Raw genomic sequence first — 17,819 nt, 5'->3', positions numbered from 1 at the left:
AAATTTTCTCACGGTTGCGGCAGCAGGTTTTGGAATTTATAATTCGATTCCAAGTGAACTGACAACAACAACAAAAACAACAACAACATAGCTGAAGATAATCGAAGCTATACCACTATTTATATTATTTAAATAATAGTAATAATAATGAAAAAACATAAATAAATAAAAAATATTTTTTTAAGCTTTGGCAAAATATGTAATCAAATTTGAACAATTGAAATTGTATGTTGTTCCCCTTGCTTCGGTTGCCTCTCCCCAGCGAATTCGGTTATTATCCGTTCATAGAGTCATTTGTCTTTCTTGCATAGTCGCTTGCTGCGAAAACTTCTTCTGCGCAAATAACTTATGCGTATGGTGCCCGATGAGGGCGAACCAGTCATCAGTCATCGAAGTCGTATCCAAAATTTTTCCTCTCCATTTAAGCATTTTTAAGTAAATATTAAATCGTGTGCACGCATGACTTGTGCATTGAATTAAATTATCCGACAAATTATTCTATATTTGAAGGGCATTTCGCGTTTAAATGAACAACCAATCAAGAAAGGCTAAAATCGATATAGTATTGCAATGCACGTTCATCTTGGAAGGATTGATTTTTCAAAATCTTCAACATCGACGACAGTGACTAGTGCTAGAAGTCTCTAATGATCAACTCTTCTACGAAGCATTTTTGCGTTGACTTGAAAAACGTGGTTACGCAATAAAGTATATCTTGGATCCGATCATTTCAACTAGAAATATATCTATCTATCCTAATGAAAATAAAATGCTAGCATTGTGTCCAATCCAAGGTTAGCAATGCATTGAAACAAGTAAAGTAAAATTATATTCGGTTGCGAGGGAATCTTTTATACTAATCGCCGTTAGCCCAATGAAAGATTGAAAAGTATAAGAAAGAAGAAAAGTATATGCTATAATGATGGGCGGGCGTGGCTGCCGTCCTTTCTTTTTTTATAGAATAAGTTTATGGAAATTTATATCGTATATCCGCTGTAATGTATGAGCGACAAGCAAAAGCCACAGAAATGAAAGCGAAGCAGTTCTCGCACTTTTGGTTGCATAGACATGCGACATTTTAGAGACATGTTATTTAACCTATTTAGGCCATATTCAAACTCTTTTGCAAATTTGTTTAGAATGTTTACCACAGACACCAATCTCTGCAATCCGACTTTGAAACTGTCCAAGAATTTATCTATATTTTTGTGGAGGCTTATGAAGCTTGCCCCTGTGCCTTATAAAGTCAATAAAAAAAAAGGAAAAAAATTTAATTTTTATATTCTATATTATATCTAAGAAAAATAAAAACCAATATGTCTTACTGGCTTTAGTTGTTTTACCCGTTACTTTAATCCGAAATAGCCGCGAGTGCGCTCGCCAATGCAACATTTATTGATGTTGAGCAAAACTTGACTAATTTCAATTAAAAATTAGTTAATTTACATTAATTTCTTACATCAATTTCCTTCTACACTAAGTACACTAAGTTCGGTCATATAGTAAACCATTTGAAAAACAAAAATGTCATCATTTTTACATCTGTGAATCAATTGTAACCTTGTAATTTTATGCTTATGGATACAAAACCGATTAACTAAAGACGATCTCTTCTTCATATAAGAAAGTGTTATATAAACGATTATAGCGAATTCTTTCGCTATTTATTTTTTATTGAATGTATTAAGTCGGTCAGTATTCAATATAAAATTTCCTCCGCTAATCATTATCATTATCGGTTTTTTCTTTTTCATTATAATCACTATCATTACACATCCCACAAATATTATCGGCATCCGGTTATTATCAATGTATTGTAGTGTATTGTGTAGTGTAATGAAGTTTACATAAATGTGATTAATTAAGAAACAAATTTAATACTACGACGATAGTTATGCGTTGTTGTTCATCAATTTCGAAAATTTTTTTGGTAAACTAAGTGAATTCAAAAAGTCTTAGTTTAATAAGCGAACTTGAAATATCTTCAGCGTTATGGTATTATACATGAAGATGAGATAAGCTGCTACGTGGGCTTTTCATATGCTTAAAGCATTTTGAAAGTTGGCAAAGTCTCTTTTGCTTTGTCGAAAAGTGATTTTTTCAAAGTCAATGAATTACGAAATAACATAACACGTTACTCAATAAGTAACTTGCCTAACATATATATGCCGTCACTGTTCATAGATTCGTATGATACGATAGACTGGATAGGATCGACGTTCAAATGATGCATTCTGGCAATTAGTTAGTTAGTACATGTTGCACTCGTTTTAGTGATGATACTTTTTTTAATTCTCAAAGCAATGGAAAACTCTGGCTTCATCTGACTTTTTGATGGCAGCAAAAAGTACGTTTACAATAAGCGTTGTCTTGAAAGGCGGTGCGACAACTCTTGTAGGTGCTTTATTAATTTTAGATACAGTCGTATTGGCAGACCGATGGTGCGAAACGCTCTAGCTTAGCGAATTCGGCAGTTGCTCCAGAAAAAGCCAAAAAAGTGCACACAATCGTTTTGATCGCGGGAGATAACTGACGCCTTAAATATATCCAAAAATAGTGAACAGCATTTACTGTTTGCATGAACGTGCATGAACATGAGGAGGACGCTTTGCTCGAAGTGGGCACCGCGATCGTTCACATTTACCAATAACATGTTGACAGCGGTGTTTAGTGCTGTTTAGACAGAATAAAAAGCATTCTTTTATGCGATATACAATCATGGTTGGGTCGATCATTATACCCGAGAGACAAATTGGCAGTCAGCCGAGTGAAATACGAAATGACGAAATACGTGTGGAGCGATCAAACAACTAGTATCCACGCACGGCTCTGCCAACAGTGGCACCAAATATGTTTAAGACCGGAGACTTATTGAATAATGTGATATTTTCATACCCACTTAGCCAGAAATCGTTTTCCCGTACGTTTTCTAGCATTCAAAAAAATGTATGAGAGAGTGAGTACCTAAAGTGCATTTACTCTCGATTGGTGTAAAATTCTTCATTAATTTACTTATGGTTTAAGTCTGCCCGCTATCCCCTGAAAGAGAAAGTTAAAGTTTGTGTGAGTTTGTTAAATGCATTCTTAATTTAGATCGTTGCGTTGATCAAAATTGAAAACGGGAATTATAAGTTTACAAATGTACTGACAATTTACGCCGCAAATTTCGTTAAAAGTCTTTATCATATCCACAAATACATAACCTTCGCTTATGGTAACTTAGTCGAGCTTATTGCCATCCATTACTTAGTGAAGAAGAAGGTGTGCGACAGTGTTGTTAAGAATTCATCGCAAGGCGAATGCATTACATTGCAATCGTTAAATGTTCTAAATATAATTTGCCTGAAAGCTAGTTAAAGTTACTTACTTCAAAGCAAGGCAAAGGAAAAGAAAAAACTATCTTCAATCAATGTATAATGCATCCTAGCACGATGAGTCTCAAAGTGTCGTAGTCAGAAAGGTATACCGTATCTTCAACAAGAAATTTTTATCCAAACAACCTTTATATGAATAGAAAAGATTGCGCATAGGCCGTATATTTTTATACCCATCACTGTAAGATGGGGATATAGTAGAAGATATTTTGTTTTTTTCCAAAATATATGTAACATCGAAAAGGAAGTTTCAGAGAGATATATTTTGAAGTCATTTAGCCATGTCCGTCCGTCACTATGTCTGTGTGTCTGTGTGATGTATATTGTTGGCATTCTCCTGGTCGCAAAAATTTAGATATCGGCTTCAAATTTGGTAGGAACCTTGGAAATTTCTGCACGCTGCAGGTTAGAGCAGATGCGCGCAGTGCAGCGTAAACTGAATGCAAGATTCGTTACAAAAGCGAAAAGCTGAGCCGTAACTGACATTCTTCCTGTCTCACTATTGTTGTTAATTTAAAATAAAGTAAATTAGAGAAGCATTTTTTGGATACGCAACATGAAATAATCAAAAAATTATATTCAAATGCTTAATGGGCACGGATATAGGGGTTAATCACGAATTCAGATCAAAGAAGAAGTAAATGGTATTTTAAATGGCATTTCCATGCCTAGTTAAAAAATGTTTAAACCATTTCCCGTTCCAGGCCTGAGCAAAGTACGCTTAGATTTGCACAAAAAATTTCAATTGCATTAGAAAAAAGTAATCAAAGGCAATCGAATATGTTATGAATAAATCTCTTCTCACCTTTCTTCGAGTTTCACGATCGTCCGAGTTAGAATAGCAGAGAAATTGTATACCCAAAGGGACAAAGAAATTCTTGTACGTAGTCATGCTGAGTCTAAAACATATTCGAATACATCATAAGTAGGATTGAATCTTCGATGCTCACTGTTTGAAATCAGTAACAAGAATACCACAATACCAAGTATTTTGCAAATTATGGCCATTGCGATAAGGTGAGGGGTCAAATTTTTCCCTTTCTCGGAATCCTGTATGAATAGCTGTACAATGCTTTAGATCAGTTTCTGCTAAGAAATAAAAATTAAAGGTTTTACTCACTGCGGCAGCGTCTTTTTGCCGACTCTTCAAAACATTTCGTAAAAAGCTTGTATCAAGTTTTAAGTCAATATTGCCCTAACACTTACCATAGTCATAGTCTTTCATTTATTATGAACGGACCATTACGTCAACTTGAAAAGTTAACCAACGGTCGCGGCTTTCATTTAAGAACGCCAAGAGGCCAAGGCTTAGCTTTCTATTTCGAGTCTTACTGCAGGAAGCAGACGGCAGATAAACATTTGGACGGCCAAACAACATGAATCTTTCGCTGATCAAGAGCATATACACTTTATGGTGTGTCTCCAGCAATATCTCTGATATATTGCGAGTGTCTTAAGTGGAAGAATGATTGAAGACTATGCTCCTTTTTTTCGGGTATATGTACATTTTTACATCGATCACGAAAATTAAGGGGACTTTTTACATCGCAAATAGATTTGCTTGCACAATGGCCTCGAAGGCTTATGTTCTTATGAATTTTAGTATAAATTTTTTATATCCTGGCATCCTAAGTCTTCTTCTCCTTTATTCTATATGAATGAATTTAAAACTAACAATTTAAGACAGACAAAGTGTTGCCTACTTTTACGGACAATCATCCATAAATGCTAGTCAATCGTATGAACTGGCAGCAGTTACTGGAAAAATGATAGGTAAGCTAAGGTCACTTAGCCGCGTTATCAGCGATTTATCAATTTATGCAATAACTTAGAAAAATGATCAGCAATTTTGGTAACCTTGGAATATATAGAAATTTTTGAACGTCCAAAAAAAAAAGGTGCGACGCAACGTGGTCTTGATTGATTGAATAATCATATGGATAGATAGAATTACTGGTGACTCTATATTAAATGACTGATAATCAGTGTGTATGTGTTCGTGTGTATGTGTGCGTGCGTGTGTGTGTGCTCAATGTTTTTTAACTTAATTCCTTACATAACATAGGTAGGAGTTTTTACTAAAGTAGACCTAAAAATGGGCTACAAGTGTAATATGGTTATATAACAGTTTGACAATTTTACCATATTCTTTTAAAAAAATGATCTTGTGACTATTCAAGGTTTCAAGTCGTCTTTAACTGTCGCATAGCTGCGAAATATTATATATTAGTGTAGATTTTAATCAGTTATTACGAAACGTATTTAACTGAATTGAATCATTGAAGGAATTAAAACAACCAACCAACCTTTTTGTAATTGATGTTGATGTTGCTGTTTCTGCTGTTGCTGCTGCTGTTGCTGCTGACGATATAAATGATGATGTACAGCGGCGGCATGTTGCAAATCGCGCCACGGTTGCCATAATAGGCTATTGGCCATATTTGTATTGTTTTGCTGTTGTTGTTGTACAGCCGCTGCCGCCGCTGCATTGGAGTTGGAAGTATGCTGTTGTTGTTGTTGTTGTTGTTGTTGGTGGTGGTGGTGCTGCTGTTGTTGTTGCTGCTGCTGCTGTTGATGTAATTGTTGCTGTAAATGATGTTGATGAAATAGGAATTGCTGCTGCTGTTGTACAGCAGCTGCAGCAGCCGCGGCCAACGGTGTATGAGCATAAGAAGAAGAGAATGAAGATTTTTGGTTAGCAGCAGCCGCTACAGCAACAGCAGCGGCAGTAGCAGAAGAGGTGGGCGATGAAGCCAATGAAGAGGAAGCCGACGAAGGCGGTGTATTAGTAGAGCAGTTGCTAGGTGCGGTAGCAAAACCAGAGGTCGTTGAGCTGGCTACAACCGAATTTCGTAGATTAGTGTGAGCGTGTTCCAATTCATTAATGCGATTGTAATAGTTTTGCTTGAAGGCATTCAATATGCAAAGATATTCCATGATTGCTTAAGGATTTTCTTCTTTTCCTTTTTTTTTTTTTTACGATATTCTAAACAACATTTGTAAAATTTAATTTAATCACAATCTTTTGATTTATATATTTAATTTTTATTAATTATCAAAATTATCGGTATATATATTTTTTTTTTTTTTTCACTCACGATACACTCGCGCACATCTGAAATTTGCCCACATATATACACGACTATACATAAATATCAAATAAATAAATGAATTGTTTAAAATACTAGCCAGCAAACAATAATCAAGAATTCGATTTGAATAATAATTCAGAAAAAAAAATAGAATAAAATTAAAAAAAAAGTAAAAAAAAAAAATTAAAAAAAAAAAAGCACAGCACAACACAACACAAAATAAAGGCAAAAGCAATAAAAACAGCGCAGAGCTACGACAACTTAAAAGACAACACATAGGCAAACGATACGATGATATTTTCAACTTTGCGTTCATACGTATGTGTTAGCCATGATAAAGATGAGACGACGGCAGTGGTGTAGCGCGGCGTCGTTGTATTTTGCGTTTCTTAAGTTTCTTAAGTCTGCCAAACACACTTAAAGTGGGCGTTCGTCAAAAGGGGTAACCGTCGCGGCGCTTATGCACAGCAAAAATAAAAAAAAAAAAAAATGAATAAAATAAATAAAAAAAAAAAAAAAAAAAAAAAAAAAAAACAGAGCAAACCATTACAGTTGAGCTATCGAAATCATTGACTGCAAGTCACCGTTTACAACTGAATGGTAGCGAGCTGGCAAGCTATTTACTCTGGCTGTTGAATCGTTTGCGAACCCGCTTAGTAGAGCGCTGTAGATTGATCTATTGTAGTTTTTATTATTATAAATTCTCTTATCGTTGTTGTCTTTTGTGTTGTCGTAAGGCGTTTATATTTATAAAACACTTTTTTTTCTGATTTTTTTTTTTTTTTGATTATTTATATTCGCCACTTCTTATTCTTACTCGTTTCGTTGTACTCACACATAATTTATTTTGCAAATAATTTGCATGCAATTGTCATTCAAATGGAGTGAGCGACTGCAAAAGAATGAGTGACTAACTGACAATCTGCATGCACTTGGTCAAGGGTTTCCAATTTCAATGCGTTGATATTTAAACGAGCAACTTCACTATATTTCAAAATAATTTTACTTTTCATTTATCTGATAATTTTTCTTTAGAATTTATTTATTTATGTATAAATACACATATCTATATAGATATATACATAAATATATATATATACATACATACATAGATAGATATATGCATAATATATACATACAAATATATCTATATCTCTATATATATTTCTTTCTTTTTCATTAAAACTTATATAAATACGCGTCCACTTGTGCTTTAGGTAACAGTCAACATTATAGACTAAAGCTTAGTTAATGACGGTGGCCCCATCAAGTCAATAGCGGACTCATCGTACAGTACTAAAGTTAAATTGATCACTTTTCGAGAGAGATTTTATTTTGAGCTCATAAAGAGAAAAAAAAAAAAACAACGAGACACACACAAATGTTTTAAGCTCTTCTTTCATAAAAGACTAGCAAGAGCTGCAAGAAGTGTTGCTATCTTGTTAAATAAATAATTAAAAAAAATTAAAAAACACAAAAACGCTTATTTAACTTAAAATTGAATTACAATAAATTCATGCTTAGAAATGTAAGTCCCATCATAGTTCCCTAACTCACGTAAGTGAATTAAAGTATGAAGGAAAAAACAGATCAGCAGGTAGCCAAGTCCGAGCGACTTGATAGTTGGTAACTACATTTTCGGATTGATATGTACAAATTTTCGATCAATGTAATGCATATAGAAATTGTTTCATTTTCACAATTTTCATAGTTTATTGCCTCATAATTTCACTTTAACTAAATGGATCAATTTTGCTGTGGGCAAGACGAGCTGTGCATGCGACGTGGCGAGAAACGCAATATATCGATCAGATATTATACTGCACGTTTTTATTTTAAGTGACCAATCACTCAGCGGATGTCGCCTATTCGCGTAACACGATTTCGGTCAGAAGGGAGACAAAACGAAAAAGAGAAAGTTATAGGGAGGTGTATGCAGCTTAGTGGCTCTGTTTGCGCAATCGATAAGTTCTATGCCTTCCTCGACTAAGCCATATAGCCTATGAGCATTGTAGCTGGAACGAAAATAAACTCTACCACACTGAGATTTGAAACCGCGTATAATCACTTGTTGGTCGCGGTTCTTATCTACTCGGTTTCTCTTGCGGATAAAAGGGATCGCAAAATTTTTACAAGATTCGAATTAAATCGAAAAAAGTTTTCTTTTTCTCTTTTTTTTTTTTTTGTGTAATTTTCTTAATGTACACCGAATAGGGTTGATTATGCGCGGTGAGCTGCACTTTGCGGGCACACATGTCTCTCTTTTATCGCAATTTAGCTGAATTTCATTGCTGCATTGGTCAACCACCTTCTTCAGCGTACGAGTGGTTGTAGTGGTTGTAGGCCTGTTGGCATGGACCTTTGACTTCAATCTGTTAGTTGTCAAATTGTGTTTTCTTTTTGGAAAAATGGCTGCAACTTTAAACCTTGTCTAAATTTTTGGGACGATCCATGTTTGGAATCATACTTTTAGAAGATCTATCTATCATTTTCTTGCTCATGATGACGGTGATTGAGGTCCAAGTTGAGAGGTCTGAACAAATAGCTCCACTTTTGAGGTAATAGCTTAGAAAAGAAGGGGAAACTGTCAACGATTTGATAACTGAAAGCGAATGCTTAGGTCATTTTTTTAACAGCGATGTCAACGAATGAAAGGCAGAGAGTTTGAAAATCAGAGAAATTGTATATAAATAAAATTGAGTTTTTGTAGCCAGCTACGAGGTACTAACAAGTTGTATAAGTTATATCATATCATATATCGTTTTATATATTTTGCAGGTGATTTATTGGATATCTTGTTTATAGGTTTGGCTTTTCAGATCCATTAGGTCATGTTCAGTTTTAGACTGCTTCGGACTATATATGAAGACGATTCTAGTCTTGAAGAAGAGAAAGTCACAAGTCACACTTGTTCTATTTAAAATAAGCTTTTTCCGCTGATTCGAAGGGCATACGGAATAGCATATATTTTTTGCAAGCAGAGCAGCTTCCGTTCCGTTTTGATGTTGAAAATGAAATTGCGTTTTCGATTATAGTGCTGTCTTGCTTGAATGCAAAACAGAAGAACGCTTGATTAGCCATACAAGGTAAGAATATCGTTCGATGAACAATAGTTAAGATAACTTTCAGGTTCAGATTATATTAAATATTGGGAAGATTGTGGATTAAAGTTTTGGTTTATTAACCTTTTTATATGAAATTGATTTCGAAAAAATATATTATGACAAAATTATAAAAGCATTCTCACTCTCATTTATAATACATGTCAACATATATATATATATATATATATATGTGGTTCTCAATCTCTCGTTTAAAATAAAGCTTGAAAAATATTCCTCTCTTTCTCGATAGAGCTCCCTTTGTGGCATCAAGTTTCTTTTCTACGTTCTCTGTTGTTTGTGTTTTTTTTTTTTTTTTTTTTTTTTTTTTTTTTTTTGATTTTTTTTTTTTGCTTCTTTTGCTTTTCTTTATTATTATTATAATTTATACTTCTTTTGCTGCTATTTTTAAGTTGTATTATTATTATTATTATTATCATTGTTGTTGTTGTTGTTGTTGCTGTTATTGCTGTCGCTGTTTTGCAATTCTGGTTGGTGGTTTATCAAAAGCTTTAAAATGAAAATAAAAATAATAGCAACAACAAGAATAATAACAAGCAGCAGCAGCAGCAAGAGCAGCAGCAATGTTTTATTGATTTCGTTTTTAGTATTCATTGATTATTATTTGCTTTGATGCTATCGATTTGCATAATATGCAAAAATGTTGAAGCGTTTTAATAAAATATTTATAAGTCATTTACAAGTCTATTTTTATTTTAGTCAATTTTTTTTTTTTTTTTTTTTTTGATATTTCAGTTTTTCTTTTCACACGACCCAGTCGTTTTCGTTCTTTTTTTTTTCATATTTCATCCATAATTTGGTTATTTATTTCTTTTCAAACGCAATGAGAGATCATTTTATTGCCAAGATAAACCCTTATTGACTTTATAACCATGACACATAATCATCAACGATATCATAATTTATAAATATAAAATTGTTTGTCTAAAAGTTAAGCAAATAGCAATGAACTAACTATGAGCGACCCATAATATTAATAGCAACAACAACGTCAACAACAACAACAACAGCTATAACGATAGAAAAATTGCAATAAAAAGCACGACGAAGAAAAAAAAAGGCCTCTTACTTTTTTTTTTCTTTTTTATATATATATATATAATATATATATAACTGTAAGTAACCAGCAAGATTTCCAAACCAACCAATCTTTCACTTTTGACCAAAGCTACAATTTTTTCTGTTGTAATTGCCCCTTAAAAAATTGAGTTTATTAATTAGAGAGAAATAATTATTTTTCAATACAAAATATATTGTATTTTTTTCTCGAAGATTTGCATAAAAAAAGACTTAACTAATCGATTAATAAAGGAATATCTAACTAAAGTAGATAAGCACAGCATAAAGAACAAAGAAACCCCATTGAGTTTCACATTCCCCAGGAGAAGAGTCGCATTTTCTTTCCTAATGGAAAGGGACAAACGGTGGAATAAGGCTTTCGGGAAGCGAAACAAAATGCTTTTTATTTGCGCTCTAAGGCCCAAAGAGCCGCACTTCCTAGTTTCTCGTATAGGCCTTAGAAAGTCTGCTTCATTTTTCTCATTATTATAGACGGTAAAAATTAAGTCATCTTTCGATAGTGAATGCCTTCAACGCAACCATCCTTTTCGACAACATGTTGTTTCGGCAGTTTATCTCAGGTTCGAAAAGAATTATTTGCTTTTGCTAGTGTTCTTGAAGTTTTCCATCCTTAACTCCCATTAATTGTGTCAAATGTGTGTTTCGTAATGGAATTTTACTTTCATTTCCCCTCTTGCACGTGCTGGTCGATACTAATTTTATCGTCGAATGAATTTTCATTCGATACTGACAAAAATTTGCGTACATTGTCGACAAAAGTAAACACGACGCGTTGGCTCAAAGTCGTTAGCCGTAACCTGAGCCGTAAAAATGTGTGCTGAGCTTTTTCGACATCGACAGGCATAAGCCGCGATCCCAGTTTTATATAACTTCAATAGCATATGGTGTGTGGCACCTCTACATAATTTCAAAACATCATCCGAACAGATGCTGTTAACAAATGCTCTCACGCTATCATAAACATATATGCATAATGTATGCACTATCGTGCATTAAATGAAAGTTTCAACTATGCATTTTAACATTTTATTCATCAATATCCGCACGACGTATACGAAGTTTAATTATATTTTTTGAATATGAAAGGCAAAAGTTCATAAATAAAAGAAAGAGAAGAATATTGCCATAGTTTGTGAATGTTTAGAGGATTTGGGCAATAAGTTCGCCAAATGGTTTTTATGCGACAGGACAAGCAGAACAATCAATAAGGAATTAAGTGGAATTGTGTTTATATTCCTTACGCCATCTCTGGTACTTGCACTTTGGATTACTTTAGACACTAAACAATGCGATGTCATTCCTTTTTCTCCGGGTCGAGCAAAGATTTCAGAGATCTCGTCTAACAGTTACCGAATAGTCGCTTGAGAATTGCGCAACAACAAACTGGGTTTTTTTTCTTTTTTGCTGAAGCTTTATTTAAGCCACTAGTGCTGCATGATAAAAGCAAGTAAAAACACTGTAGTGGAACAAGACCCACTTGATACAGTTATTCCTATTGGGGCTTTTCAAAATAAGGTTTTATATTGAAGGTGGACCGAAAAGCGGTCTAATCCGAAACATTGTCAAAACGAACACTATTGCGCTAAAAGTAAGCCGACGTACGAAATTTGCATGAAATTATCTCGAAAATTGCGACCTGTAGTTTGAACACAAGAAAGCAAGACGGACAGACAAGTTTGAATCGATTCTGATACTCTCTGCGAATCAATCGATGTAATGAAGGATGGGTCTATCTCAAATCCTTCTATGTGTCGCACAGGTGGTGTCGAGTATACCAATGCGATCCGACGAGCCTTCCGACGCATAAGAAACTTAGATCATTTGGACGTTGATTAACGAAGTGGATGGGCTTTCGTTATTCATTGCACTAATCTCTGAGCGAAATCAATGAAAACGACATTAGGCTATTATCGGAAGAATGTCTGAACCCCCAATACAGAGGCAACGATATACTAACGCTCCAAGTAACCAAAAGTATCTTAGCCTTTTGTGTGTTTGTTCTCGACTCTTCAAAATCGAATTATGAAACATATAACAATTCTTTATGAATGATCCTCATAGTATTTATTAACAGATCTACTAGTGCACTAGTGCGATCATTTAATTAATTAAATGAATTTTCGAGTTGCTGCTCGATAGATAAAATTTTTTTCGCTTGGCTAAGGAATACGCATATATTTCGAGTTACGTTACGTGGTGGCATTACCACCAAGCTATTTATCTCATTGATGATTGTGCAAGCAAATGATTTAGCTAGCAATACTTCTAGGCGACCTTTAAAAAATTATCTATCGTTGCCTTGCGAAAATGATCTCCTTTGATATTTCTTGTTCTTTACTCTTGAAGGCTGAAGAAAGATCGCTTTACTATAAAGCATAGATCATCTAACTATTTAATATATTATATGTATCGTTTAAATAGGAAACGGTTGAATTTTACCTTAGGAAACTTATTTATTACAAATTTTTGAGCCGATAACCTGTGTTGCTAGTGCTCAATGTCTTTTTTTTAGTCTAAGAATTCATTTCATTAGTCTAAAATTAAAATAATAATAATACAAATTTTTCAATAAGAGTAAGTGTCATCATCAAGCGATCCTTACAAAAAATTATATTTATGTTATATAAAAGATTTTTTTCATTTCCTATGGGTCTAGCAAAATTCTTTAGCTGAATGCTTTTTTTTTTTTTCTTTTTTTGCTTTTACTTACTATAACCTCTTAGCACCATCTTGTACTTGGAAAAAAAAAATGGTAAAATAGTGATTCTATTCTTCTCAAATCTTAAAGGGTTTTGTATTTTATTTTTTTTTTTTTATTTATACGTATTTTTGCACGCTTTTCTTGGTTTAATTTCAAAAACTGCTAAAGAATAAAACATGTTTTTTCAGCCGACTTTTTAGTCTGCTTAGTAATACAATAACACTACGATATCTACATTCAGCAACGGTTAGCTTATGTTGTGTACTTTAGAACATAAAAAAAAAGAAAAAAAAAAAAAGGTAGAAAGAAAAAAAATAAATAAATAAATAATGGTACAACCGTCATCTTCACGGTACTTACATACATACAAACAGCAATATCTGTCCATATACCTATCATTCAGAGACTATCGCGTTATACTCTTGAACCATTCACGTTTTCAATTTTAGTTTGATCGATCGTAAACATTGTTGTTGCAGATGCTGTTTTTCAATCTCCACCAACAACACCGACGAACCGAAAGGCATAGTTTATTTGGCTTTTTCTCTTCTTCTTTTATGCAAGACGAAAGCATACCAATTTTGTTATGCCTCTTGTAACACAATACCAAAAAAAAAAAAAAAACATTGTTCCGAATATGTCTTCTAAATAAAGACATCACCGGTTCATTGTGAATTCCGAGTCTATTTGACGATATGTTTCAAGTTTCAAGAAAAATCTCGTGGGATGAAAAACGAAGGATTAATCATTCGTTCCTTTCCCCCTTACCTGTTGGTAACTCTATTTGGTGCTAGACTTTCAGAGTTTTTTTGCTTGACTTTCAGAATTTTATACATTTCGATTAGCATTTTCAGAATTCTCGTCTAATGCATCTCTAAGGGCGACAGGTAAACGACATAATTTCATGTAGAAATAATGTTTCCTTAAAACGAATTATTTGCCTTTTAATGAAAGCTTGTCTATGGGCAGATCAAGGTCTCATTATCAACAGTCTTTTAATACAAAAAAAAAAAAATTTGCTTCGCAGGATCATCTAGGAAAGTGCTTCTAAGCAAAAAAAAGCTTTTTGGTTTCTCATTCTCGTTCTCTCGGGATTCTTACGTGAAATTAAAGATTCGCGTTTGTGCACGTCCGTTTACGGTAGAAATTTTCAGCTTCTTCAGCTTCAGCTTCATCAATTCAATTGAGATCAAATTTTATAGACAATCGGAGCAATCCGATCGAAAGAAACGTAAATTTCATCATTGCGAGCATTAGTTGTTGTTTGGACATATGACTGACACACGAGTCAAATTGTTTCAAGTGAGTTATGAATTCGATTTGTAAATGTTCGCCTAGGAATCCGTACGTAAGTACGTGTTAACTGAAGGTTAAGCAAAGAAATATTTAAGACGAATATAAATTTATTATTATTTGCTTCTTTTTTAGAAACATCACAGGAGGGTTATACGATCTGTGAAATGTTTTAGAAAAATTGAAAAAGAAACATCGATTGTTAATAGTTATTCTCAAGTTTTTCACGGATCGCAAGAAGTTCCCTAAATGAAGAAATGCTATCTCATAATTGTCAGATTAAGATAAAAAAAAAAAAATGACCAAAATCGAGTCACGAATCCACCAAAAACCAATTAGTGAAAATAGAAGAATTTTTCGCTTTTTTGTCGATTATGAGCTTAGGAGAAGAGACTTCAGTCTGTCAATCAAACATTATATTTAGCATATAAACAACGTAATTCATTGCAACTCTTTCATCATTTCAAGGGTAATAATGAGTTCGTTCCGAACTGCGTATAAATCTCAATCTATTTTATTTTATTTTTTTTCTTTTTCTTTCGCTTTTTCTTTTCCTTAAATATTATTTAAAAAAGGAAGTCTTGTAAATTTAAAGTCTCGCTGACTTTTGTTTTTCCTAAATATTAGCTTCTTTTTTTTTTTTCTTCGTTTTGTTTTGTCTCTTCGGTTAAGGCTTTATATAGTATATAGTGGATCATCCAAACGGTTTGTAAAGTTAAATCCAGAAAATGAACGCATTTTGTTTTTATTCTCCGTTTTAGTTTAGTTTGTTTGGTGTTCTCTCTTAACTTAGAATGATAAACTCTGGCTTACCTTCTCATTCTGTTTTTGTTTTCCTTTCCTTTTTTTTTTTTTTTTTTTTTTTTTTTTACTTAAAGTGGTTAAACAACTTTTCTTTTGCTTTGGTTACTCTTTAAAGCAAGTTTAGATGCGTGTATGTGTGCGTCCGTGCTGAATCACATCTTGTATTATTATTATTATTATTATTACTACTATTATTATAATATTATTATTATTTATTTATTTTTTTTTTTGTTTTTATGTTTATATTTTAGATTTCCTTTTGCCATAGTCTGTAATTAATTATGACAGTTTAGCAGAACTACCGCCTTTTAGATTTAAAATTCATTTCTTTTCATACTTTCTTTTATCATTACATTGCATTCGTGTTCTTGTGTAAAGACGACAAAGGCGAGGACCAATTTAAAGATCATAACTGAGATGGATTAATAGCAACATCAATTTGTGAATGAAATTAAAAAAAAAAAAAAAAAAAAAAAAAAAAAAGCAAAAAACTCTATCAATGTCAATATTCGATGCAATAAACGCATCAAACAATAATATATCGGGCCATTTGAGCCCTATTAAATAGCTTAACTTTTCTAAATGGATTTCAAAGCAAACTGATTGTCGTTTCTGCAATGTTTAATCCATACACGCACCCACGCCCAAGATACAACTCCATTATAGGGGGACAATTGCATCAGCATAGCAAATGTCACCCACGCAGAAATAACACCTTTTGCTTTGCACGCTTTTCTTGATACTATTTTTTAAATTTCTTCTTGCTCTCCCACTCTCTCTCTCTCTCTCTTTCTCTCTCGTTCTCTGCCCCTCTCTCTAGTGAAAACAAACTACCGGGTTGCTTTCAAGCTATGGAACAGAGCACTTTCTTAGCTGTTTATGATTTTTTTTTTTTTTTTTTTTTTATACTAAACCTTTATTGCTCGTGGCTTGAACATTTCTCACAAAGCTTAAATTCTTAAATGTTGTAGACTCCCAAGATTTATTTATGCTTTCGAGTCAAGCAGAAAGAGAAGGGCAGCACTACAAAGACGTAAAAGCCTGAAACTGAATCAAATAATCGACTACCACTACTGGGCAGATGATGTAGGTTGCGTATCCCGAAACTGTTACGGTCTACGCAAGAGATGTGCCCTATATTTAAACAGAGTCTCGTTCCATCAAATCGGAAGTAGAATTATGTGTGAGTTAAATAAGATTGGTTTAGATAAGCGACAAGCGACAAGCGTTCACGCTCAGTGGCATGAACTACCTATGTATATATAAATGAAGTGAAATGAATGTATGTAAATAAGCAAAAGAGCATAAAAAAAATTGTAGTTATCTGACTGCTGCAATATAAAATTTCGAATATTATCGGAAACGATGTTATTGAACACTTTGAAAGGATGTGGGAATACTTACCGCTTTTTCTTTTCATTTATTTGTCCCTTTATCGCTTATCGCTATCTATTTTTTCGTCTTTCTACAAGATTTTACATGCACATGCATGCATACACACACACACACACACACAGACACGGACATATACGTTTCATATATATAATACATATACATATATATAAATATATATATATATATATATATATATACAAATTGAGTAGGCTGATATCAGGTTCGTGCATTGTTGCTTATGTAGTGTTGCAGCAACATATTGCAAAATGTTTTGAGCACACGAAACATAACGAAAAAAAGTGATTGTTGTTATCGTCCTCGTTTTAAGTTTTTCTTTATTTTTTTTTATTTTGATTTTTTTTTTGGTTTTGGTGTTTTTGTTAGTTGTCGTTATTTCTTTTGCTGAAAATGAAAAAAACGTGTTTTCAATTCAATACCAAGCCCATGAAAATTTTTACGCACGACTTATACTACTCCATACAACGAGACTTGGCTACTGTGTGATTTAGTCAACAGTTTGTTCAAGATTATGTACTTATAACGGGTAAATGATGTACACATTTACGCCACACTACTATGAATCAACACCACCAATATATGTTTTAACAGTAACAGCAGTAACAGCAGCAGCAACACTGTTTTTTTTTTTTTTTTTTTCGTTTTTTACATAAGCTTTTTGGTGTAAACGTAAAATGCCATTTCAAACTAAAGGGAAAATTGTGCATACGTTTGCCTATGTATGCATATATATATAGGCCGTGTTATGAAAAAAAAAAAAAGCCTTAAATAGATTTCAAATAAATTATTTTACAGATTTTCTTACGCTCTTTTGCTGTTACATTCACGTTTCGTGGATTTATAATTTTAATATATTGGTTTTAACAAATGTGTTATTATTATTATTATTAAGCAATCACTTGGCGAATCAGAAGCAGACGAAACGAGAGCAAATTCAAGA

General features: G+C 33.2%; 1 protein-coding gene across 2 annotated transcripts in view; it reads right to left on the bottom strand.

The window, feature by feature from the left end:
- LOC119632145 (mucin-5AC) overlaps positions 1-7,523 on the bottom strand; it is a 43,237-nt gene extending 35,714 nt beyond the window's left edge. Inside the window, exons 1-2 of one of the 2 annotated variants that reach the window (XM_038024925.1) lie at positions 7,302-7,523; positions 5,681-6,360 (exon numbers count right to left, since the gene is read on the bottom strand). In XM_038024925.1, coding sequence (XP_037880853.1) covers positions 5,681-6,311 — 631 coding nt within the window. In that variant the 5' untranslated portion in view covers positions 6,312-6,360; positions 7,302-7,523. Of the gene's footprint in view, positions 1-5,680; positions 6,361-6,472; positions 7,130-7,301 lie in introns of those variants that run through there. The other variant, XM_038024924.1, reaches the window with a different exon arrangement.
- Positions 7,524-17,819: the final 10,296 nt, after the last annotated feature.

The sequence above is a fragment of the Glossina fuscipes genome, unplaced genomic scaffold (genome assembly GCF_014805625.2).
Source record: "Glossina fuscipes isolate IAEA_lab_2018 unplaced genomic scaffold, Yale_Gfus_2 1, whole genome shotgun sequence".
NCBI classification, from domain to species: domain Eukaryota; kingdom Metazoa; phylum Arthropoda; class Insecta; order Diptera; family Glossinidae; genus Glossina; species Glossina fuscipes.
The sequence above is the reverse complement of the archived record's forward strand: the minus strand, read 5'-3'. Positions and strand labels throughout refer to the sequence as shown.